Raw genomic sequence first — 27,482 nt, forward strand, 5'->3', positions numbered from 1 at the left:
GGGAGAGAGTACACTGTCAGAATAATTGACCGGTCAGTGTACCGTGTACAAAGAGTTGGAAGTCAGTTCGCCCATGCAACATTGTGCCTCCCACACTGTAACGCCTGGATCTCGGAAACGGTCATGTTCGACAATGTTGCCGGGTGCATAACGTGTTACTACCGCTTGCCAAATACGAAGTCAAGTGCAGTAGGGGTATGTTCTGCGAAAGGTGATAAACGTTTACGAGAATCTAAGCTGTGTTTCAAAACCGTGAAATGCATGAGGAATACGACAAATCTGATGAATCACCGCCGGCCGAAGTGGCCATGCGGTTAAAGGCGCTGCAGCCTGGAACCGCAAGACCGCTACGGTCGCAGGTTCGAATCCTGCCTCGGGCATGGATGTTTGTGATGTGCTTAGGTTAGTTAGGTTTAACCAGTTCTAAGTTCTAGGGGACTAATGACCTCAGCAGTTGAGTCCCATAGTGCTCAGAGCCATTTGAACCATTTTTTTGATGAATCACCTGAAAAGAGAATCAAGTAAGTACTCTGGTCTCTATTTCCTGTTATGTTGTAAAGTTCAAAGAAGCTTTTTTTCACCTTGCTTCCCATCATAGGGAGTACAGACGGCATTTTTTGTTGTCTGCAGCATGGCTGCTTGAAGCCTTTACTCATGTATTTGAACGGGCATTAAAGTGTGTGTTGACTTCTTATTTCAGCTTTGCGGATGCACTTAACCGTTTCCGCAGCACGAGAAAGGAAGTATTAGGGCATATTCCCTAAGAGAAGATTAATAGTCATTTTCTGTTGTTTAAACAAATCAGTTAATTTATAGATTAATTATATCCTAATAGGCTATTATTCGATTAATTTTTATAGTACGTCTTTATTTCTTATGATAAAAAGGTTTGTTCTACAAAAAAGTGATTGTATCGTGTAACAACAACAACACTATACTATTGTACATATAATAAATTTTTTCTTCTGAATTTCGATAAATTAGTATAATCGATGTTCTGATTTCATGTCTTTCTTATTTCATGCCATTATATTAAAGAAACTGTAAACAATTTTCGATGTGAATTTTAATGTTTATGTCAAATTTCAAGTAATGTTGTAATCGAAGGGAAGTGGAACTAATGTTGAAACTGTTGTAAGATGTTAAAATTGTAATTGTGTGTCTGGTCCATACGTAGGCAATGTATTAGGATATGTAGAATGCAAAACCTTTGGTGAATACCCTGTCTGTAGGGGAGCAGGAAAAGGTGGAGGCAGGCGAGCGCGGGAAAATGCACATGGGCGCGGTGCGGCATAACGGGCTCAGCAGTAGTAGTCGGAGTCGGGCATCGTCTGAGAAACACGTCCTGGACCGAGGAGGCTCTCCTGGAAAACGTGATTTCGTTGAGCCTCGGATGCGCCGTTTCCGACGCCTATACAGCCTGGCTATATTCCATAGGCACTAAATGGAAAAGCATTGCGACGCTATGAAGAAGTAAAGTGCCGATATTTCATGAGCCATTACTGTAATTGCATGTGTGCTTTGTGCCTCGCCATCTCGCCGCCTGCTGACCGCCGCACCGATATGAACAGGTTGAAACTTTTAGTATTGTATTCGTGGGGACCAGTGTTACTTTTGCTACATACTGTTCAATAACAACTTAAATTTTACCTGAACTGTCCTATCAATTAATTATCCTCACAATTAACCTAGACAGGGTCCTTTCCACATGTTGTGCAATCCAAGTGTCCCGAGATGAAGATTTAAAGTTTATGTTAATAATAATTACCTGCAGACCCATCTATGTTAGAATGATGCTTAAAGAACTTTGTTGTTAATGAATACATAGGTAAATAACATAGGTCTGACAAAGTTGGAAGATAATGTTGAAATTGGTTTAGTAATGAAGCTTAATTAATTTGAGACAAAAATAATGGTAGTTAATTGAGCAGGAAATAAGGCAAAAAGAGTAGTAACGCATATATTGGAAATCTTGAATGCTTAATGCTTTCAATAATCAAACTTTCACTACAGTGATCATAACACTTTCAGGGTCCTCCCCCCCCCTCCCCCCCATTTTCTTTCTTTTCTATTCACTTGAATTCTGAAGTGTACTGAACTGATTTGACCAGCAAGGTTAAAGTCGAGATAAAACCAAAATTTATCAGTGTATTACCTTTGCTAAAATTGACATTGTATGTGTGTTTCGAAAGTGCTATTTCTAGGGCAACCTATGCCCGATTTCAATCAGATCAATATACTATACGAAGTTTGTAGTAAGCATTTTAGTGTATTGTTGTGTATTTATGGTGTGTCCATATTAGTACAGAAAGTGAGATTCTTAGTTCAGTAGATTTTCTCGTTCTAAATTTACCTTATAATGCCGTGTTACTACGTATTGTTGTGCTTGAACGTACTTCCACTTGTACAGGGAAGAAACTCAATTAATGCCTAATTAGGCTGGCGACCGTATTATTAACAATTGGTAGCATCTACTGTGTATGTTTCTTGTCTGTCCTGAAGTGTAGTTGCACTTCAGACTTGCTTGACGTATTATTGTTATTACTGAGTGGGCGTAAGTCTGATTTTGCCTCCATTCAGGTACACGCGGTCAACATATTTACTAAAATCCTTGCTTATAAGGTGAAGCCCGTCAACTTACCATAGTACAGGCTTTAAGAGTTAACGTGCGCCCGAGCGTAGTCGTTACAATCGCACTTATATTTTTCCTTTTCTAGTTAACAATACTTGCTCAGATCTATGAGACACAGTAACCATTTTTTTATATATGTAACAGAAATATATAGCTGTTTAACATTTATTAGTAAAATCAATTAATATTGTCGTTTTTAATACTTCTACTGTAGTGAGTATGCTTACAAGCACAAAATTTTTTCAAGAACTGAACTGAGGAACTCTAACTTTCGTAACCATTTCCACTTGAACGGCACGTCAACTATAAAGTCTAGGTCCGGCACACAGTTTTAATCTGCCAGGAAATTTCAAAACAGCGCACACTCTGCTGCAGAGTAAAAATTTCATTCCAGTATAAAATAAGGTTTACATAAAATGTCACGCGTTTTGCTGCAACTAGACCCGTTCATATTCGTGCAACAAACTACTGTCAGTCTTTATTCAACGGTTGTGTGAACATGAACATGTGTGCAGCATTCTTGCCATTTTATGCAGACCTTGTTTTATACTTGACCTTCCGATATTTCACATTCTTCATGTACCTGGAATCACCTCTTATGATGTGACACGGTATATTGTCTACACTACTGGCCATTAAAATTGCTACATCAAGAAGAAATGCAGATGATAAACGGGTGTTCATTGGACAAATATATTATACTAGAATTGACATGTGATTACATATTCACGCAGTTTGGGTGCATAGATCCTCAGAAATCAGTACCCAGAACAACCACCTCTGGCTGTAATAACAACCTTGATACGCCTGGTCATTGAGTCAAACAGAGCTTGGATGACGTGTATAGGTACAGCTGCCCATGCAGCTTCAACACGATACCACAGTTCATCAAGAGTAGTGACTGGCGTATTGTGACGAGCCAGTTGCCCTGCCGCCATTGACCAGACGTTTTCAATTGGTGAGAGATCTGGGGAATGTGCTGGCCAGGGTAGCAGTCGAACATTTTCTGTATCCAGAAGGGCCCGTACAGGACCTGCAACACGCGGTCGTACATTATCCTGCTGAAATGTAGGGTTTCGCAGGCATCGAACGGAGGGTAGAGCCACGGGTCGTAACACAACTGAAATGTAACGTCCACTGTTCAAAGTGCCGTCAATGCGAACAAGAGGTGACCGGGACGTGTAACCAATGGCACCCCATACCATCACGCCGGGTGATACGCCAGTATGGCCATGAAGAAGACACGTTTCCAATGTACGTTCACTGCTATGTCGCCAAACACGGATGCGACCATCATGATGCTGTAAACAGAACCTGGATTCATCCGAAAAAATGACGTTTTCTCATTCGTGCACCCAGGTTCGTCGTCGAGTACACCATTGCAGGGGCTCCTGTCTGTGATGCACCGTCAAGGGTAACCGCACCCACGGTCTCCGAGCTGATAGTCCATGCTGCTGCAAACGTCGTCGAACTGTTCGTGCAGATGGTTGTCGTCTTGCAAACGTCCCCATCTGTTGACTCAGGGATCAAGACATGGCTGCACGATCCGTTACAGCCATGTGGATAAGATGCCTGTCGTCTCGACTGCTAGTGATGGGAGGCTGTTGGGATCCAGCACGGCGTTCCGTATTACCCTCCTGAACCCACCGATTCCATATTCTGCTAACAGTCATTGGATCTCGACCAACGCGAGCAGCAATGTCGCGATACGATAAACCGCAATCGCGATAGGCTACAATCCGACCTTTATCAAAGTCGGAAACGTGATGGTACGCATTTCTCCTCCTTACACGAGGCATCACAACAACGTTTCACCAGGCAAAGCCGGTCAACTGCTGTTTGTGTATGAGAAATCGGTTGGAAACTTTCCTCATGTCAGCACGTTGTAGGTGTCACCACCGGCGCCAGCCTCGTGTGAATGCTCTGAAATTCTAATCATTTGCATATCACAGCATCTTCTTCCTGTCGGTTAAATTTCGCGTCTGTAGCACGTCATCTTCGGGGTGTAGCAATTTTAATGGCCAGTAGTGTATTTGCATACGATCCGATGATGGCAACTTAGATTGCCGTTCATGTCAAAGCCGATATTCCCCTTTCTTCATGTTCCTGGATGACTTTTTATGATGTGACGTGGTACGTTGCGCATATAATGGAGATGCATTGAGGTGTATGTGTATAAGAACCGACGATGGCGAATCACATTGTTGCAACTAGTCATCGAAATAAAATTGTATTTAGCGATTTAGGCTGTTTGAAGTTCTTACTTCTCTATTTCATATTATTCTAGATCGCCCCCGCACTTGAATAATGTCGAGCGTATGTCTTAATGTCCATTGTTGACGTGTAATGCTGTAGTTTGTTCCTACGTTTCGCCACAGTCAACAGATGGCAGTGTGGTAGCTAAAAGCGCCTCTCTTGCTCCAGACACGGTTCCGGAGCTGCAGTCCACGTTCATCGAGCAGGCGCTGAGTCCTGGACCACCGGTCTCGCTCCGTTGCTCGGCGGCAGGCAGTCCACCCCCGCAGTTCACGTGGCTGCTGGATGGACGACCTCTCACCGCCGCGCGTCTCGGGCACAGGTCAGTACGCCTCTCACGCCTTGACCCTCACTCCTTGACTCCTGTTCTGCAGGAGAAAACGTCCCACTGTGATTTCTTTTTTTTAATGTGTGATGATGTTACGAATAAATCACTACAAGAAGAACAATTTTCGTGTTGGAATGATTTTCTTGATGTATGAAATGCTTGTTTGAGCATAAGCTGCTTTTATTTTAAACCCAAATATCAAACAGTTTCAGTCATGGTCCATCTGGTAATTTCCAAGAATGATTGCCTATCGAAGCCCCTGGTCCAAACAATACATATCGAACGTGCAATCGGAAATCGATCATGCGACTCCGGTGACGGGCGTTATGAGTATGTTTACATTGGTCACTACGACAACGACGAAAGAAGAGCGTTACGAAAATACTTGTAATTGCAAAGGAGACTACTTACCTTGCTCGTCGTCGGTGTTGTCGTCATCTAAAAGTCCATTATGGTAGTCTGGATGGATAATTTGGAAGAGTCGAACCATGTATTCTTCCTGATACTCGTTCGTTTTCCGCAGTGTCAGCAATGAAATTGTAACCGTATTTCAGCATCGAAACTGTTCTTACGAAGTTTTACACACTTCGCACCACCACAGTGTACACAGTCCCTTCTTTCCTCGTCCGGTAGTACTCCATTTTTACGATAAAAAGTCAAGCAGCATTCTACGCTGGATAAACATGGAATTAGACTCTTCCATGTGGGAGAATACGCCGAAGAAACGTCAAGAACACCAGACATCCCACTCACTAACGACATAAACCATCTGGATTTCCCTAGCAACTCACAAATAATTCGCGGAGTTATGTAATTTTGAGCAAGTAAGGGAACGACGGAAAACAGATAAAAATGACGATCATAAATAATTTGACCACAACGCCAGCCACCGGAGTAGCATGATCGATCTCCGATCGCACGTTCGGTACGTATCGCTTGGACCCAGCGACTTCGATAGCCAATCATTCTTGGAAATTACCGACCATCTTCACCGATAGTACAGGGTTAAAATAGTGTAAGCCACCACATTTGTCGATACTTAAATAATGTGTAAAGCATGTCAAGAATATACGACACAGGGCTTATACTAAGCGCACATGGAGCAACTACTCTGTGTACATTTAGTATATTGGCTTCTGAAAGTCCTGTCGTATATTCATGACATGCTTTACGTATTATTTAAGTAATGACAAATGTGGTGGCTTAAACCATATTAATCTTACCCGTGAAAATGGTCCATGACTGAAACCGATTGATATTTGGGTTTCAAATAAAAGCAGCTGATGGTCAAACACGCATTTTATACATTACTTGAAGCCTGTTGATGGTCACCTTCCGAAAATGTTTAAAAATGATTTTCATAAGTCCGTGTTTGCTTGAATAATATAATAATTTCACGATTCCATCTTGACTTGTTGCAAAGGTGAGTTAAGGTGGCCATTACAACTGTCATCACGTACCGACAAATTTGCAATCTTCAACACAAATAACAAAGTTTCTTAACATTTAAAACAAACAATTCAACTAATGAAACAAAATAAATGAGAAACGAAGTTAATTATAATTAACGTAGAAGTTTTGCAGGAGTAACAGCGGGTAAGTAGTAGCAACGAGATAAATAACCATAATAAAGTGAGAAAAATAGCTCAAGTACTAATCGTTCCCTTATAGGACTTAATTTTGTTCCTTAGATAATATAGAGGATATAAAATGTAGACTGGCAATGGCAAGGAAAGTGTTTCTGAAGAAGAGAAATTTGTTAACATCGAGTATAGATTTAAGTGTCAGGAAGTCATTTCTGAAAGTATTTGTATGGAGTGTAGCCATGTATGGAAGGGAAACATGGACGGTAAATAGTTTGGACAAGAAGAGAATAGAAGCTCTCGAAATGTGGTGCTACAGAAGAATGCTGAAGATTAGATGGGTAGATCACATAACTAATGAGGAAGTATTGAATAGGATTGGGGAGAAGAGAAGTTTGTGGCACAACTTGACCAGAAGAAGGAATCGGTTGGTAGGACATGTTCTGAGGCATCAAGGGATCACCAATTTAGTATTGGAGGGCAGCGTGGAGGGTAAAAATTGTAGGGGGAGACCAGGATATGAATACACTAAGCAGATTCAGAAGGATGTAGGTTGCTGTAGGTACTGGGAGATGAAGAAGCTTGCACAGGATAGAGTAGCATGGAGAGCTGCATCAAACCAGTCTCAGGACTGAAGATCACAACAACAACAACAGATACTACAGCGATTGCAAAAATCCTTAGTAGTTGCAGACGCCAAAAAATGCCATTCGTACTCGTAAGACCGGCAGAATTGCGAAAAATTATGTAACATTGCAACAATTAAGGAACATGAAGGTATGTATAACTTACGTGTTTAAAAGTTTTGTTAATCCGACGACCGTATCGTAACAAACGTGTGTTTTTATCGAACAGAGAATAGAACAAAACGATATGATGACTGTGCAACACCAGCAGCAGAAAAGTATTGGAAAAGGAGAACAACAGGGAACTGTGTTGCACTCTAGGTGGGATCTTCGGGACATACGTAGCCGTCAATACGTTTTACCTGTACCTCCTGTCATGGAAGTTGACGAATTATTTTACTTGTTATTTATGTACCGGGGTCCATCACGACGTACTCTCCGGTGTCAGTCCCTTCATTATGCGTCAATGGGAAGAGTGGCTGGCAGTCGGTGAAAATAAGCTGCGTCTGGTCAAGGCCATCACGCGGCCATGGCATACGTCCTACCAGTCATGCAGGCGGGATGAGGTTCTCCTCACTCGCCTCCGCATCGGGCACAGTCCCTTAACGCACGGTTTTTTACTCCGGCGGGAGGACCCCCCAATCTGCAGTGCTTGTGGCGTCCAGATTACTGTCCGCCACATCTTACTTGACTGTCCTTTATTCTCTGACCAGAGGGCGGCGGTTTCCTTGCCACCGGATATGCCCTCAATTTTGCAAGACGACGCAACGACTGTGGTTAAGGTCTTACGGTTTTGTGTCCTGTCCAATTTGTTGCCTCGGATTTTAGGGAGAGGATTTTAATGTGCTTCTGGGTGACTGGCTCGCCCAGGCTTTACGTAAGAGGTCCGCCAGTCACGATTACCTACTTGTTTCACTTCGATTTCTGTTCTCTTTTCCTTGTGTCTCCTTTCCTCTTTTAGTGCGTTTCTTCTCCTCTTGTTTTGCCTCTGTATGTGAGGATTTGGAACTGCGTCAGGTCTGTTTCTTTAGGCCGTTCTCCTTGTTCGGTGTCCGTCTTCGTCCCTTCACTGCATGTGTTCCTGTTTCTATGCGTTTGGGCGCTGATGACCACGCTGTTTAGCGCCCGAAAACCTCAAACCACACATACACACACACACACACACACACACACACACACACACACATCAAAAGCCGTGTATCGAGTGAGCGCAGCTGCCGCGTGTAACAATTCGCGCACAGCAATCCTGTGCATGATAATTAGATCAAGTCCCTAACCTGTCGACAGGCGCTGGTATACATCAACGGGGACAGTTGAAAATGTGTGCCCCGATCGGGACTCGAACCCGGGATCTCCTGCTTACATGGCAGGCGCTCCATCCATCTGAGCCACCGAAGGCACAGAGGATAGCGCGGCTGCGCTCCCCGTGAGACCCACATTTCCAGCTTAATGTCCACACACTACATTCGTAGCGCCCCTGCCCATTACACTCATTACTCGCGGCAGACAATCTTACCGAGTCCCATAAGAATTCGGGCAATGCGTGTGCATCCAGCACAGAAGGGTTGGGTTGTTTGGGGAAGAAGACCAGACAGCGACGTCATCGGTCTCATCGGATTAGGGAAGGAAGTCGGCCGTGCCCTTTCAGAGGAACCATCCCGGCATTTGCCTGAAGCGATTTGGGGAAATCACGGAAAACCTAAATCAGGATGGCCGGACGCGGGATTGAACCGTCGTCCTCCCGAATGCGAGTCCAGTGTCTAACCGCTGCGCCACCTCGCTCGGTCATCCAGCACAGAAGAAGGAGGTCAATGGCCGGTTAGCCTAACTATATGAAGATGGTATCTGTTCTTTCGGACATGTCGGGGCACACATTTTCACTGTCCCCGTTGATGTACTGTATATCAACGGCTGTCGACAGATTAGGGTCTTGATTTAATTATCTTTTCATTCTAAGACAGCTGCATGTCCGAAAGAACAGATACCATCTTCATATAATCCTGTGCATGTTCGCACTGTGAAGTCGCTCTCAGTCGATACGAGACTTCACTGCGCGGCGGGTTTTCGCTGCTGATGGTTAGTACTCAGTGCGTTGGAGAACACCATGAATACGACACACGCAGCCGCTGCCTGCACACCGATGCATAACGTCGAAAACAACTGAAAACCAAAACGAAATGTGCGTTGGTGAGTCAGTGAATTGTATTGCCAAAGAATGCAGTGTGCAAAGAGACGTAGGCAAGATATGAATTTGGCAGTGGTGGAAGACACAATTAAATATTTTCCTCGATTGTCGATACCTGGTTTCGAACTATTGAAGGTGATGATCGAGCCAAAAATAAGAAAAATAGACAGCCAGTTTCGAGAAGTGATTACATGGAGCCAGTAAAGATCACATTTTATTTTTCTGTTCCTGGATTGGCATCTTCTACATCTACATCTACGTACATATTCCGCAATCCACTATACAGTCCGTGGCGGAGGGTACCTCGTACCACAACTAGCATCTTCTCACCCTGTTCCACTCCCAAACAGAACGAGGGAAAAATGACTGCCTATATGCCTCTGTACAAGCCCTAATCTCTTTTATCTTATCTTTGTGGTCTTCCCGCGAAATGTAAGCTGGAAGCAGTAAAATTGTACTGCAGTCAGCCTCAAATGCTGGTTCTCTAAATTTCCTCAGTAGCGATTCACGAAAAGAACCCCTCCTTTCCTCTAGAGACTCCCACCCGAGTTCCTTAAGCATTCCCGTAACACTCGCGTGATGATCAAACCTACCAGTAACAAATCTAGCAGCCCGCCTCTGAATTGCTTCTATGTCCTCCCTCAATCCGACCCGATAGGGATCCCAAACACTCGAACAGTACTCAAGAATAGGTCGTATTAGTGTTTTATAAGCGGTCTTCTTTACAGATGAACCACATCTTCCCAAAATTCAACAATGAACCAAAGACGACTTTCCACCTTCCCCACAACTGCCATTACATGCTTGTCTCACTTCATATCGCTCTGCAATGTTACGCCCATATATTTAATTGACGTGACTGTGTCAAGCGCTACACTACTAATGGAGTATTCAAACATTACAGGATTCTTTTTCCTATTCATCTGCATTAATTTACATTTATCTATATTTAGAGTTAGCTGCCATTCTTTACACCAGTCACAAATCCTGTCCAAGTCATCTTGTATCCTCCTACAGTCACTCAACTACGACACCTTCCCGTACACCACAGCATCATCAGCAAACAGCCGCACATTGCTATCCACCCTATCCAAAAGATCATTTATGTAGATAGAAAACAACACCGGACCTACCACACTTCCTTGGGGCACTCCAGATGATACCCTCACCTCCGATGAACACTCACCATCGAGGACAACGTACTGGGTTCTATTACTTAAGAAGTCTTCGAGCCACTCACATATTTGGGAACCAATCCCATATGCTCGTACCTTAGTTAGGAGTCGGCAGTGGGGCACCGAGTCAAACGCTTTCCGGAAGTCAAGGAATATGGCATCCGTCTGATACCCTTCATCCATGGTTCGCAAGATATCATGTGAAAAAAGGGCGAGTTGCGTTTCGCAGGAGCGATACTTTCTAAAGCCGTGCTGATGCATGGACAGCAACTTCTCTGTCTCAAGGAAATTCATTATATTCGAACTGAGAATATGTTCGAGAATCCTGCAATAAACCGATGTTAAGGATATTGGTCTGTAATTTTGAGGGTCCGTCCTTCTACCCTTCTTATATACAGACGTCACCTGCGCTTTTTTCCAGTCGCTCGGGACTTTACGTTGGGCAAGAGATTCGCGATAAATGCAAGCTAAGTAAGGAGCCAATACAGTAGAGTACTCTCTGTAAAACCGAATTGGAATCTCATCAGGTCCTGGCGATTTATTTATTTTCAACCCATTCATCTGCTTCACAACCCCAGGGATGTCTATCACTATGTCCCCCATACGAGAATCTGTACGAGACTCAAACGGCGGTATGTTTGTACGATCCTCCTGCGTGAAAGATTTCTCAAATGCTAAATTTAAAAGTTCAGCTTTCGTTTTGCTGTCTTCCGTTGCCAGGCCAGACTGGTCAGTGAGTGACTGGATGGAAGCCTTCGACGCGCTTACCGATTTTACGTAAGACCAGAATTTCCTTGGGTTTTCAGCAAGATCTTTTGCTAAGGTATGACGGTGGTAGTGGTTGAATGCTTCGCGCATCGCTCTTTTTACAGCAACACGAATCTCTACTAACTTTTGCCTGTCCTCATTCTCCTGATCTTTCTTGTACAGCGAGTGCAACTGTCTTTGCTTCCTGAGCATTCTCCGAATTGCGCTGTTAAACCACGGTGGGTCTTTTCCGTCCGTAACCCACTTTTTCGGTACATGTTTGTCCAATGCGTGATTTACAATGTGTTTAAAATTTGCCCATAATTTTTCCACGTCCATCGTACCGGAAGTAAATGAGGTCGATTCATTTACTAAGTGGGATGCTAACAACTGCTTATCTGCTCTTTCTAGTAAGAATACTCTCCTAGCCTTCTTGACCGACTTTTTAACTTTCGTAACCATAGTCGTAATGACAACATCATGATCACTAATCCCTGTCTCAACACCGACACCGTCGATGAGGTCTGGTCTGTTCGTGGCTACCAGATCCAAAATATTTCCATTACACGTTGGCTGTCGATTTAGCTGCTCAAGACAGTTTTCGGATAGTGTGTTCAAAAGTAATTCACTCGACGGCTTGTCTGTACCACCTGTAATGAATCCATAGACATCCCAGTCTATACTAGGTAGATTGAAGTCGCCTCCGACTAATATAGCATGATCCGGGTACTTTTGCGATGCAGAATGTAGACTCCCTTTGAATGATTCTAGAACTGTCACGGTGGAACCTGGTGGCCGGTAATAACACCCAACAATTCACTTTATTTCTCCTAGCCCTGTTGAACGTGTCCAGATAACTTCACAATCACACTCTACTTCGGCCTCAGTAGACGCAATATTTTTGTCAACTGCAATGAAGACACCACCTCCTACGGTGTCTAATCTGTCTTTCCGATACACGTTACAACCCTGAAAAAATGTTTCAGAACTTCCTACCTCAGGGTTCAGCCAGGTCTCAGTCCCGAGAATAATTTGCGCGCCACACGCTTCCTGGAGATCAGTAAATTCAGGAACTTTATTCCGAACACTCTGAAAATTTACTGCTAATATCTTGATAGCTGAAGTGTCCTTACGCCGAGCGCGCCCTGATTTCCCTGCCTGCACGTCGACTGGTGAGTGTTCATCAGGACACCTCGCACTACTGCCTATCCTAAAAAAAAAAAAAAAAAAAAAAAAAAAAAAAAAAAAAAAAAAAAAAAAAAAAAAACATGTCATTTCTCTGCTTATGCCCTCACGTGTATTTTTTACGGTAGATGGATAATTTTTTGATCTCTTGCATAAATTGACATGCATATTCCTAAATATATTGCGCAGCGTTGGACGCCAGAAATGAAGTTGGTTGAGAAAATTCTTTGCTCTGACATGAAATGACATATAGATGACTAATGAAATCGCCGCTCGTTGTGCGCCAAAAATGTAGTGAATCCTTCAAAATTATCTTTTATACGATATAGCATGCAAATTACCAAGGAGACTGCCCCACCCTGGGCGCCAACAACGTAGTGAATCGAGAGTTCTTTTGATCACTTGCGTAAAAAGACATGTTTATTAGTAATTATATTGCCCCACGTTGGGAGCCAAAAATTGAGCAGCGTCATTAATTAAGCGAACTCAAGCAATAAGAAGTTACGAGATTAAACTATTGATAAGCGAATGAAAGAGATTGTTTTGATGATAAAAATATGAAATATTAGCTTTTGTTAATGTACTATTCCTATATACAGGGTTATTACAAATGATTGACGCGATTTCACAGCTCTACAATAACTTTATTACTTGAGATATTTTCACAATGCTTTGCACACACATACAAAAACTCAAAAAGTTTTTTTAGGCATTCACAAATGTTCGATATGTGCCCCTTTAGTGATTCGGCAGACATAAAGCCGATAATCAAGTTCCTCCCACACTCGGCGCAGCATGTCCCCATCAGTGAGTTCGAAAGCATCGTTGATGCGAGCTCGCAGTTCTGGCACGTTTCTTGGTAGAGGAGGTTTAAACACTGAATCTTTCACATAACCCCACAGAAAGAAATCGCATGGGGTTAAGTCGGGAGAGCGTGGAGGCCATGACATGAATTGCTGGTCATGATCTCCACCACGACCGATCCATCGGTTTTCCAATCTCCTGTTTAAGAAATGCCGAACATCATGATGGAAGTGCGGTGGAGCACCATCCTGTTGAAAGATGAAGTCGGTGCTGTCGGTCTCCAGTTCTGGCATGAGCCAATTTTCCAGAATGTCCAGATACACGTGTCCTGTAACGTTTTTTTCGCAGAAGAAAAAGAGGCCGTAAACTTTAAACCGTGAGATTGCACAAAACACGTTAACTTTTGGTGAATTGCGAATTTGCTGCACGAATGCGTGAGGATTCTCTACCGCCCAGATTCGCACACTGTGTCTATTCACTTCACCATTGAGAAAAAATGTTGCTTCATCACTGAAAACAAGTTTCGCACTGAACGCATCCTCTTCCATGAGCTGTTGCAACCGCGCCGAAAATTCAAAGCGTTTGACTTTGTCATCGGGTGTCAGGGCTTGTAGCAATTGTAAATGGTAAGGCTTCTGCTTTAGCCTTTTCCGTAAGATTTTCCAAACCGTCGGCTGTGGTACGTTTAGCTCCCTGCTTGTTTTATTCGTCGACTTCCGCAGGCTACGCGTGAAATTTGCCCGCACGCGTTCAACCGTTTCTTCGCTCACTGCAGGCCGACCCGTTGATTTCCCCTTACAGAGGCATCCAGAAGCTTTAAACTGCGCATACCATCGCCGAATGGAGTTAGCAGTTGGTGGATCTTTGTTGAACTTCGTCCTGAGGTGTCGTTGCACTGTTATGACTGACTGATGTGAGTGCATTTCAAGCACGACATACGCTTTCTCGGCTCCTGTCGCCATTTTGTCTCACTGCGCTCTCGAGCGCTCTGGCGACAGAAACCAGAAGTGCGGCTTCAGCCGAACCAAACTTTACGAGTTTTTCTACGTATCTGTAGTGTGTCGTGACCGTATGTCAAAGAATGGAGCTACAGTGAATTTATGAAATCGCTTCAATCATTTGTAATAGCCCTGTACAATTACAAATGTGAGGGCCGGTTTGAATGAGCGTAGACGTGACTCACTTGTTAGGGAGGAGGAGGGGGCAATGAATCACCTCACAATCCTCGGTGGTCATTCGTCGTGTGGCGATGTCGGCGGCAGACGTTGGAATAGTGCGGCGCGTCGCCTCATAGCGGCCGTTGCGAGCAGGCAGCGCTCATCGGCTACCCACGCTTTCCGGCGAGTCACACACCAAGTCACGCAAGACAGAAAGTTTCCACCTTTGCACTGGGAGTCGTGGTCATGAAATGGTGATCAGTCATTGGACAGCATTACAGATTAAGTCCGCAATGACAACGCCGAGAGGAGGTGAAACTGAACGAGTCGGTGAGCTTAGAGAGTGATGAGAAAGGAAGAGGACACTCCATCCACTGCCTACATCCGCCTCCTATTCTCGTAATATCCTGGCCAGGTCACAGTTCTAGGGAGTGCTTCTCAGCCACTCTGCTGTCTCCTTTACATTCTCCGCTCCACATGAGCTTCTCAGTCACTGTGGAGGCTTCGCCTTCAACCCTTGTCGTTGCCTCGGCTCGCTAGTCGTCACGGTATCTGACTGTAGTTACTAAGTTCCTTTCGGAGCACGTCTTCCGTACTCGCATGAACGGCTTCTGGTGTCACTGGAGTGTAATCATTAACGGCCTCTGGCCCTCCAAGTCCTAAAAGTACATGTGCGAGGGTCCATAACCCACGAGTAGTTGCGTCACGTCCGTCAGATTCTCTTTCGTCGGCTACGTGCGTGATATTATCATGACGACTTGCGGACGCCAAACTGATTTCATCTGAGACCCCTGTCCCCTCTAATAAATCAGCTTTCAGTTCCAGTGGCCCTTATATGAAATTTTCCTTATTCTCCTTTCATATTACTAACCTAATCGTGCCCTTTGTGCTCTCTGCATACCACGCAACCGTATGTTGAGAGGTTTTAGTGGCCCAGTCCATCATCACCGCTCTATTCGTGAGTAAGTCATTGCCGATTATCAGCTCTAGTGACATCCAGCTCTAGTGACGGTGGTAACATTAAGAGTGCAACGGGAATTCCACTGTTAAATGCAGAGGAGAGAGCAGATAGGTGGAAAGAATACATTGAAAGCCTCTATGAGAACGAAGATTTGTCTGATATGATAGAAGAAGAATCAGGAGTCGATTTAGAAGAGATAGGGGATCCAGTATTAGAATCGGAATTTAAAAGAGCTTTGGAGGACTTACGGTCAAATAAGGCAGAAGGGATAGATAACATTCCATCAGAATTTCTAAAATCATTGGGGGAAGTGGCAACAAAACGACTATTCACGTTGGTGTGTAGAATATATGAGTCTGGCGATATACCATCTGACTTTCGGAAAAGCATCATCCACACAATTCCGAAGACGGCAAGAGCTGACAAGTGCGAGAATTATCGCACAATCAGCTTAACAGCTCATGCATCGAAGCTGCTTACAAGAATGATATATAGAAGAATGGAAAAGAAAATTGAAAATGCGCTAGGTGACGATCAGTTTGGCTTTAGGAAAAGTAAAGGAACGAGAGAGGCAATTCTGACGTTACGGCTAATAATCGAAGCAAGGCTAAAGAAAAATCAAGACACTTTCATAGGATTTGTCGACCTGGAAAAAGCGTTCGACAATATAAAATGGTGCAAGCTGTTCGAGATTCTGAAAAAAGTAGGGGTAAGCTATAGGGAGAGACGGGTCATATACAATATGTACAACAACCAAGAGGGAATAATAAGAGTGGACGATCAAGAACGAAGTGCTCGTATTAAGAAGGGTGTAAGACAAGGCTGTAGCCTTTCGCCCCTACTCTTCAATCTGTACATCGATGAAGCAATGATGGAAATGAAAGAAAGGTTCAGGAGTGGAATTAAAATACAAGGTGAAAGGATATCAATGATACGATTCGCTGATGACATTGCTATCCTGAGTGAAAGTGAAGAAGAATTAAATGATCTGCTGAACGGAATGAACAGTCTAATGAGTACACAGTATGGTTTGAGAGTAAATCGGAGAAAGACGAAGGTAATGAGAAGTAGTAGAAATGAGAACAGCGAGAAACTTAACATCAGGATTGATGGTCACGAAGTCAAAGAAGTTAAGGAATTCTGCTACCTAGGCAGTAAAATAACCAATGACGGACGGAGCAAGGAGGACATCAAAAGCAGACTCGCTATGGCAAAAAAGGCATTTATGGCCAAGAGAAGTCTACTAATATCAAATACCGGCCTTAATTTGAGGAAGAAATTTCTGAGGATGTACGTCTGGAGTACAGCATCGTATGGTAGTGAAACATGGACTGTGGGAAAACCGGAACAGAAGAGAATCGAAGCATTTGAGATGTGGTGCTATAGACGAATGTTGAAAATTAGGTGGACTGATAAGGTAAGGAATGAGGAGGTTCTACGCAGAATTGGAGAGGAAAGGAATATGTGGAAAACACTGATAAGGAGAAGGGACAGGATGATAGGACTTCTGCTAAGACATGAGGGAATGACTTCCATGGTACTAGAGGGAGCTGTAGAGGGCAAAAATTGTAGAGTAAGACAGAGATTGGAATACGTCAAGCAAATAATTGAGGACGTAGGTTGCAAGTGCTACTCTGAGATGAAGAGGTTAGCACAGGAAAGGAATTCGTGGCGGGCCGCATCAAACCAGTCAGTAGACTGATGACCAAAAAAGGAAGTGACATCCCACCGATGGTAATTCAGGGTGTATACGACCCGGGACAACCGGGAGATCCGGGCGAAACCCCGGAATTTTTTCATCCGGGAGAAAACCGGGAAAAAACCCGGGAATTGTTTAGAATTCCGGGAATTTTTCATTGTTTTAGCTTTCAATTAAATTTTTGTGATTTTTACTGGTAAGAACCAATACTCTGACAAAGGATATTACCGTATCCCGCTACTGCAGAATAATACTGCAGCAACAAAACATGAAAGAGAGAAGAAAAAAAACGAAAACAAAACTGAAGTTGCAAAGGAAATGCGCCGTATACAACAACAAAACAGTGCTCATACGAGCGTCTGCCAACAGCAAAGTGTGTCAAAGGCTTTAGGAAGACTATGCAATGCTTCATAACAACAAACTGCTGCCGATGAGCGTGACGTGACAACTGTTTAAATTAGATTCGTTTGAGCAGTTGCGGGCGGGCTCTTGCGCATGCGCAGTTGAGTCGCGTATGATTAGTACCTTCTCCCGCTTCTGGTTACGGAAGTATGGTTGGGCTTCACTACTTAATATTGCCCCGGCTCGGGGCTGATGCTCAGAGCAGTCCGAGTTTTGGTGGGGAGGTGGGTCCTCTCCACGTGACCTGTGTTTATTCAGTGATTTTGTTATTTCCTCTTCGTTTATTGCTCTCACTTTAAATGATAACAAAACGGATTTTTATGGCCGGGAGCTATCAAATGAATTAAAATACGTTCGCATAATTACGGAAGGCTAAAGTACGTTATTAGTTTCAGATATTATTTCCACCTTTGTGACAGACAAGCATTAATCGCCTTGCAGAACTATGTAGTTATTTTTGCCGGTTTGCTAAAGAGATTTGGCTTTTATTAATCTTTTCTGCTGAGGCAGTCAATTTATCTGAAACGAAGTGTTTAATTTCACACTATTGGCTAGTTCAACTGTTCGCTGCATTTCAAGTGCACGTATGGTATTATGTGATAATAAAGAACCAAACATGAGATAATACCTTACTGGTACTCCAAGAAAATTTACATACGAATGTGCATTTTAAGTTGAATTATGCATTTTAGTATGGTTGACGAAATTCCGATGCTCTTGAAGAATCCTCTGATGTCTTGTTTCTTTTATGACATAATGTAAGATCTTTTAATGTTTTATACGTGCGAACATGTGGGCTCCCTGCGTCATCGTAGCTGCGCAAGCACAGTGACGCCTGTTACCTCGCCCTCACTGCTGAAACTGCTGAAACGAACCTATTTCTAACAGGTCGCAGGAACATATTGCGAATGGTGGTTTGAAAAGCGTTACATTCAAAGCAAATTTCCCTTTATGCAAGATGAACTATGTGCGAGAATGTACGATGAATTTCTTAAATCACAAAGCGTTTGACTCTGATTCCAAAATCAACTCCTTGAGGACGACCATGTAGAAGAATTTCGAGCCCAGAAGATCAGACATTAACGTCGTTATTAAAAATTTTACTGGCACATTTGTGTGATGTATCTTACGATGTAACACGCGCAAAAAGGATCAACGTTATATGGGGAAGCTTTACTTCTCTTCCAGCTGATTAATCTTCGAGACAAATATTATATGTGAACGCTATGTATATTAATTTAAACCATTAACTTTTCTTATATGTGTGTTCGCGCTACTTAAGAGTGATCTTGCTATTGGCTGACTATACCATAAGTCGTATGCTGTTATCAGCTGGCGAGATTACGTGACAGGAGCTATGACTGGCTTACAAAAGCGCATAGCAATTTCGATTTGAATGCTTCGGAAAGTGACATGCGGTGTTTGGTGTAGTTAAAATTTATACCTTCATCATACGAAAATATGCAGCGTATATGTTGCTGCACATCAATGGTCTTTCAAAACATTTTTTTCCCCCGGAGTTTCGTTTTCTAAAGTGCCGGGAAATTCTATGTTAGTATATAAAACCATAAATATTCAAAGGATTGACGAGTTTTACGGTGCCAAGGAAGAGTATACTGTCACTTAACGCGGAAAAAGTGTATTTTCGCCAGGGAGAAAGTATATTTTTAACCGGGAAATCCGGGAATTTTTTTTCTTTGTCCACGTATACACCCTGTAATTGCATCCACCTGGAAGCCATTTCTTCCGTCGCTTAAGTATTCAAACACCTGCTTTTCTGCCTTCTCCCTTTTACGGGTATCTCGGCTAATTTACTGCCACTTTCCACCAGTTTTGTGTAATAAGACGTCAAAACTGCTGTCACTACCGACGTAGCATCTACACGTGCGTGCTCTCGTCTTACTTCCTAGCACGGTTGTCACAACCAGGGGACACCGATTGTCCGCCTTTTCAGGCAACTCTGGGTCATAACAGTGCTGGTCAATGTCGCCGTGTGCTTACGATTGCCAGTGCCGCACACTGCGTATCTGAAGTCCCTCCTCCTCAACCGAGGCGTCGCCTGCGATACATGATTGTCGTTGGTCATTCCTACGGAATATCAGACCAGCTGTGTGGCTGGATTGAAGAAGTTTTAGCAAACAGAACACAGTATGTTGTTATCAATGGAGAGACGTCTACAGACGTTAAAATAACCTCTGCCGTGTCACAGGGGAGTGTTATGGGACCATTGCTTTTCACAATATATATAAATGACCTAGTAGATAGTGTCGGAAGTTCCATGCGGCTTTTCGCGGATGATGCTGTAGTATACAGAGAAGTTGCAGCATTAGAAAATTGTAGCGAATTGCAGGAAGATCTGCAGCGTATAGGCACTTGGTGCAGGGAGTGGCAACTGACCCTTAACATAGACAAATGTAATGTATTGCGAATACGTAGAAAGAAGGATCCTTTATTGTATGATTATATGATAGCGGAACAAACACTGGTAGCAGTTACTTCTGTAAAATATATGGGAGTATGCGTACGGAACGATTTGAAGTGGAATGATCATATAAAAGTAATTGTTGGTAAGGCGGGTACCAGGTTGAGATTCATTGGGAGAGTCCTTAGAAAATGTAGTCCATCAACAAACGAGGTGGCTTACAAAACACTCGTTCGACCTATACTTGAGTATTGCTCATCAGTGTGGGATCCGTACCAGATCGGGTTGACGGAGGAGATAGAGAAGATCCAAAGAAGAGCGGTGCGTTTCGTCACAGGGTTATTTGGTAACCGTGATAGCGTTACGGAGATGTTTAACAAACCCAAGTGGCAGACTCTGCAAGAGAGGCGCTCTGCATCGCGGTGTAGCTTGCTCGCCAGGTTTCGAGAGGGTGCGTTTCTGGATGAGGTATCGAATATATTGCTTCCCCCTACTTATACCTCCCGAGGAGATCACGAATGTAAAATTAGAGAGATTAGAGCGCGCACTGAGGCTTTCAGACAGTCGTTCTTCCCGCGAACCATACGCGACTGGAACAGGAAAGGGAGGTAATGACAGTGGCACGTAAAGTGCCCTCCGCCACACACCGTTGGGTGGCTTGCGGAGTATAAATGTAGATGTAGATGTAGAGGTGGGGCCAGTGGTGGCGAACCTCCTTTACACTGACGGCCTCTCTCATTACGTGATGCTGGCACACAATTATCGGCGACCGTGGTCCAGCGCTTCGATGCTGCCTTGGTCTCCTTGCTGTGGACCATGGCGTCTATCCCGTTACCTCCTGTTCCCTTCTTCACTGCTTCCTCCAGTTTTGTGCCAATTGTGCCTGTCACTGCGCCGCACGAACCTTTGTGGTATGTGTCTCCCGCCCTCACTGCGTTAGCCTGCGCCAGCCTCCTCCTGGTTGAGCGTCTGCCGTGCAACAAGTAAAGCATTACATTCCGCCACTCCTTTCGCACGCATATAGGCGTCTAAATTCTTTAGGTATGCCTTCGGGTGGGTGCCACGGCCGGCCGGTGTGGCCGTGCGGTTCTAGGCGCTTCAGTCTGAAACCGCGTGACCGCTACGGTCGCAGGTTCGAATGCTGCCTCGTGCATGGATGTGTGTGATGTCCTTAGGTTAGTTAGTTTTAATTAGTTCTAAGTTCTAGGCGACTGATGACCTCAGAAGTTAAGTCGCGTAGTGCTCAGAGACATTTGGGTACCACGCGTTTGATCGAACTTAGGCAGTGGTATGTCCAAACCGGCATGGTAATTTCAATGGCTTTACCTGCGATATGACATAACGTTGTCATATTGCAGGCACTTCTTGCTCGAGGACTAATACTCTTGTTTGTGTTTCCTTAGATGGTTTACTCTCCTCACCAATGCGTGCGAAGAGGCCAGTCATCTTCGGTTCTACCAGCGTTTTTAGGGAGTCAGCCTTCGTTTCACGCACTTGTCACACCTCGCCCAGGCTATTGGTGCTATCCGTGCGTATCCTGTTGGTCTCGGTCCCCAATTCGCAACTAACTCCAGCGATCTGCCCATCTATCTTCTGATTACAAAGTTTTACCTCGGCTTCCAGTCTTTCAGATTGTGTTTTATTCGCCTCCCTCTGGGCGGTTAACTGAGATGTATGGTTTTCCAATATCGCGAGAATTCGATGCAGTGGACTCTGCTTATTCCCTACAGCCTTGCCTTGTGTTTCCTTGCTCACCCCTCGGCCGTTCCTCAACTGGTCTGTAGGGTTCTGTTTATAGTGGACTCTTGTGTACCGTCCACAGACGCTCCTGGCGTTTCAGCAGTCTCACCCAAACTCTTCTCGACTAGCTTTACGGTTTCGATATTTATCAATCTACCAAGCCTCAGTTTCACACAAAGACGTAATCGCAACCAAAAGTACTGCCGAGAACGAACTGACATAGAAAGTACGAATGTGATGGCAACGCTGGTAGCAGGAAACAGAACAATGGAACACGTGAAACAGAATATTCACAACAATGAAATACACGTTCTAAAGCTACGTCGCAAAACGAGGAGGGGGCTGTGGGATCCGAAATTGAACGCACGAGGTACAGCTTCGTCTACTTCATACTGTTCATTTGCAACACACTAAGCACACTCTAACACACCATCCGTGCACACGACACCACACATAAAGAGGTTAGCATTTCACAGCAATGGTATGGGACACTATTAATTCCTTTTGAGTCGTGTGTCATAACGTGAAAATGAACTCAGATCGTAGCCCCACGCTGGACGTCAAAAATGCACTGAATCGAGAATTCTTTGCTATCTTACATAAACTGACATGCAAATTACTAATTATAATGTCCCATGTTAGTAGACAAAAACTAAGCAACGTCAATAATTCAGCGAATTCAAACAACAAGAAGTTATGAGATCAAGTTATTGATAAGCGGATGGAACAGATTGTTTAGATGATTTAAATATGAAATATTAGCTTTCGTTACTGAAATCTGGTTGCGCAGAACAGAGCGGATCGGGTTGTGGAAAGGGGCGAAAATCAGTTACTATTCAAAATGGCACTGAGCACTGTGGGACTTAACTTCTGAGGTCATCAGTCGCCTAGAACTTAGAACTAATTAAACCTAACTAACCTAAGGACATCACACTCATCCATGCCCGAGGCAGGATTGGAACCTGCGACCGTAGCGGTCGCTCGGCTCCAGACTGTAGTGCCTAGAACCGCACGGCCACTCCGGCCGGCTCAGTTACTGTTAGTTCACAAGAAGACACAACTGTATTCCTCGAAAACGAATGCACAGTTTCCTCTTTAAGAAAACAAGGATCATTTCACGGCTGAGTGCCCAAGTAACTTCTCAATAACAAAGTTTAAAAAATGGTTCAAATGGCTCTGAGCACTATGGGACTTAACAGCTGTGGTCATCAGTCCCCTAGAACTTAGAACTACTTAAACCTAACTAACCTAAGGACATCACACACATCCATGCCCGAGGCAGGATTCGAACCTGCGACCGTAGCAGTCGCGCGGTTCCGGACTGCGCGCCTAGAACCGCGAGACCACCGCGGCCGGCCAACAAAGTTTAAATAATTCCTTTTAAAACACAAGGATTAAGAGAGACGGCTGAAGGGCTTACTTAAGTAAAATTAATATACCTTCTTTGGCAAAAGGCCTAATAACATTTGAGATCAGAAAAGGAAATTCTTTAAAAGGCAGACATTTAAAAATCTCGGCTAAAAGCCATATTAAGGAATATTTAACTTAATTCCTCGGCTGAAGGTCTAATAATATTTCAACATAATAAAAGGCAGCCTTTACAGACAAGCATTTAGACATTTACACAGTACAACAGAAAACCGTCTTAAGAAAACTTGAGATATCTTGACGGCTGAAGGCCCAAACAATTAAAGAGAAACCTTGCAGACAGGAATTTACACATTATGGCTGAAAGCTACAGATATTAAAACAAACGTGGCTGAAGGCCTAAATTCAGAGCAAACAAGAATTTTAAATAAAACACGGCTGAAGGCCTAATCTTAAAATACGTCACATAAGGTTCGGCTGAAGGCCATATACTAACATTAAACCGACCAAATTAATACATGGCTGAAAGTCTGGCACAGTACTTGCGTCAAAGAAAATCACAATCACAAATAGCAGAACAGTGGTGCTCAGAAGCGTTCCGAGGGTCGGCCTGGGTAGGAAACTCTAAGAACAGTTTAGGTGAGAGAGGCAGCCAAGCGCAACGCTAAGTAATCGGGTAGCAGCACGACCTAGGGACGGCTGACAAACCAACCAACAGCCTAATCAATTCCCTTGCGGGCCGCCAGCGCACTCGAGCTGACCACACGAGGCGGCGACTTCGTCGCTGCTCTGTCGCAACCGACCGACTAATCCTGCTGCAGTACTCAGACAGCATTCATCTCAGTGGAAATCACAGAAGCTTCCCACAGTTCCACGTAAACACTTGCACAAGAACTCGAACAATCGTAAAAGCAATCACTGTGAAACAACAAGGACGAATGCCAGTTCGACACACACAGAGCTTCCACAAGCGGTCGGCGAACAAGTACACCTCGCCCGATGAGACGACCGACCGCACGAGCAACCAAGGCCGTTCTCACTCAAATTACACTACTGGCCATTAAAATTGCTACAACAAGAAGAAATACAGATGATAAACGGGTATTCATTGGACAGATATATTATACTAGAATTGACATGTGATTACATATTCAGGCAGTTTGGGTGCATAGATCCTGAGAAATCAGTACCCAGAACAACCACCTCTGGCCGTAATAACGGCCTTGATACGCCTGGGCATTGAGTCAAACAGAGCTTGGATGGCGTGTACAGGTACAGCTACCAATGCAGCTTCAACACGATACCATAGTTCATCAAGATTAGTCACTGGCGTATTGTGACGAGCCAGTTGCTCGGCCACCATTGACCAGACGTTACCAGTTGGTGAGAGATCTGGAGAATGTGCTGGCCAGGGCAGCAGTCGAACAATTTCTGTATCCATAAGGGCCCGTACAGGATCTGCAACATGTGGTCCTGCATTATCCTGCTGAAATGTAGGGTTTCGCAGGGATTGAACGGAGGGTAGAGCCACGGGTCGTAACACATCTGAAATGGAACGTCCACTGTCCAAAGGGCCGTCAACGCGAACAAGAGGTGACCGAGACGTGTAACCAATGGCACCCAATACCATCACACCGGGTGATACGCCAGTATGGCCATGACGAATACACGCTTCCAATGTGCGTTCACCGCGATGTCGCCAAACACGGATGCGACCATCATGAAGCTGTAAACAAAACCTGGATTCATCCGAAAAAATGACGTTTTCTCATTCGTGCACCCAGGTTCGTCGTTGAGTACACCAGCACAGGCGCTCCTGTCTGTGAAGCACCGTCAAGAGTAACCGCAGCCATGGTCTCCGAGCTGATAGTCCATGCTGCTGCAAACGTCGTCGAACTGTTCGTGCAGATGGTTGTTGTCTTGCAAACGTCCCCCTCTGTTGACTCAGGGATCGAGATGTGGCTGCACGATCCGTTACAGCCATGCGGATAAGATGCCTGTCATCTCGACTGCTAGTGATACTAGGCCGTTGGGATCCAGCACGGCATTCCGTATTACCCTCCTGACCCCACCGATTCCATATTCTGCTAACACTCATTGGATCTCGACCAACGCGAGCACCAATGTCGCGATACGATAAATCGCAATCACGATAGGCTACAATCCGACCTTTATCAAAGTCGGAAACGTGATGGTACGCATTTCTCCTCCTTACACGAGGCATCACAACAACTGTTCACCAGGCAACGACGGTCAACTGCTGTTTGTGTATGAGAAATCGGTTGGAAACTTTCCTCGTGTCAGCATGTTGTAGGTGTCGCCAGCGGCGCCAACCTAGTGTGAATGCTCTGAAAAGCTAATCATTTGCATATCACAGCATCTTCTTCCTGTTGGTTAAATTTCGCGTCTGTAGCACGTAATCTTTGTGGTGTAGCAACTTTAATGACCAGTAGTGTATGTCTGTCGGCAACGGTCTGGGGGGTCTTGGCTGTCCGTAGCTCACTGCAGCTCCAACCCGACTCAACTCGATTTCCGTTCGGAATTCGGAGACATAGCGACCCGGGCACACTGGCTCGGACCCAGTCGTGCAGGGGTAACTCTTACCCGCTGGCCACGACATCTCTGCACAAGGAAACTACCGAGCCACGTCCGGCAAGATGACCAACTGACGAGGCCCAGAAACGGTCAAAAGACCAAATACACGTCGCCCGATGAGACGACCGACCAGCGATTGGTCGTTCCCACTGCAGTCTCCTTCCCTCGGACAGTTCATGTGTGTGTCGCCAGCAGTCGGCGAGTACTGCCTGTCCGCACCTCACTCGCGCTCCGTCCCCACTCCCTTCGGACGGACGACGTCCCAGAGACACTGGCTTGGACCCAACCATGCAGAGGGAACATCGGCCAACTGGCCACCCGACATCTCTGCACAAGGAAGGAACCGACCCAAGCCCCCGCAAGATGACCAACTGAAGGGGCCGGAAACGGTCGGGCGAGTACTGCCTGTCCGCACCTCACTCGCGCTCCATCCCCACTCCCTTCGGACGGACGACGTCCCGGAGACACTGGCTTGGACCCAACCATGCAGAGGGAACATCGGCCCACTGGCCACCCGACATCTCTGCACAAGGAAGGAACCGACCCAAGCCCCTGCAAGATGACCAACTGAAGGGGCCGGAAACGGTCGGGCGAGTACTGCCTGTCCGCACCTCACTCACGCTCCGTCCCAACTCCCTTCGGACGCACAACGTCCCGGAGACACTGGCTTGGACCCAACCATGCAGAGGGAACACCAGCCCACTGGCCACCCGACATCTCTGCACAAGGAAGGAACCGACCCAAGCCCCCGCAAGATGACCAACTGAAGGGGCCGGAAACGGTCGGGCGAGTACTGCCTGTCCGCACCTCACTCGCGCTCCGTCCCAACTCCCTTCGGACGGACGACGTCCCGGAGACACTGGCTTGGACCCAACCATGCAGAGGGAACACCGGCCCACTGGCCACCCGACATCTCTGCACAAGGAAGGAACCGACCCAAGCCCCCGCAAGATGACCAACTGAAGGGGCCGGAAACGGTCGGGCGAGTACTGCCTGTCCGCACCTCACTCGCGCTCCGTCCCAACTCCCTTCGGACGGACGACGTCCCGGAGACACTGGCTTGGACCCAACCATGCAGAGGGAACACCGGCCCACTGGCCACCCGACATCTCTGCACAAGGAAGGAATTGACCCAAGCCCCCGCAAGATGACCAACTGAAGGGGCCGGAAACGGTCGGGCGAGTACTGCCTGTCCGCACCTCACTCGCGCTCCGTCCCAACTCCCTTCGGACGGACGACGTCCCGGAGACACTGGCTTGGACCCAACCATGCAGAGGGAACACCGGCCCACTGGCCACCCGACATCTCTGCACAAGGAAGGAACCGACCCAAGCCCCCGCAAGATGACCAACTGAAGGGGCCGGAAACGGTCGGGCGAGTACTGCCTGTCCGCACCTCACTCGCGCTCCGTCCCAACTCCCTTCGGACGGACGACGTCCCGGAGACACTGGCTTGGACCCAACCATGCAGAGGGAACACCGGCCCACTGGCCACCCGACATCTCTGCACAAGGAAGGAATTGACCCAAGCCCCCGCAAGATGACCAACTGAAGGGGCCGGAAACGGTCGGGCGAGTACTGCCTGTCCGCACCTCACTCGCGCTCCGTCCCAACTCCC

At 45.4% G+C, this 27,482-nt stretch overlaps 1 protein-coding gene across 1 annotated transcript in view; it reads left to right on the forward strand.

Moving 5' to 3' along the window:
- LOC126144709 (Down syndrome cell adhesion molecule-like protein Dscam2) overlaps positions 1-27,482 on the forward strand; it is a 458,008-nt gene that overhangs the window by 158,169 nt on the left and 272,357 nt on the right. Inside the window, exon 4 of the mRNA XM_049915510.1 lies at positions 5,057-5,210. Coding sequence (XP_049771467.1) covers positions 5,057-5,210 — 154 coding nt within the window. The remainder of the gene's footprint in view (positions 1-5,056; positions 5,211-27,482) is intronic.

The sequence above is a fragment of the Schistocerca cancellata genome, chromosome 1 (assembly GCF_023864275.1).
Source record: "Schistocerca cancellata isolate TAMUIC-IGC-003103 chromosome 1, iqSchCanc2.1, whole genome shotgun sequence".
Lineage (NCBI taxonomy): Eukaryota > Metazoa > Arthropoda > Insecta > Orthoptera > Acrididae > Schistocerca > Schistocerca cancellata.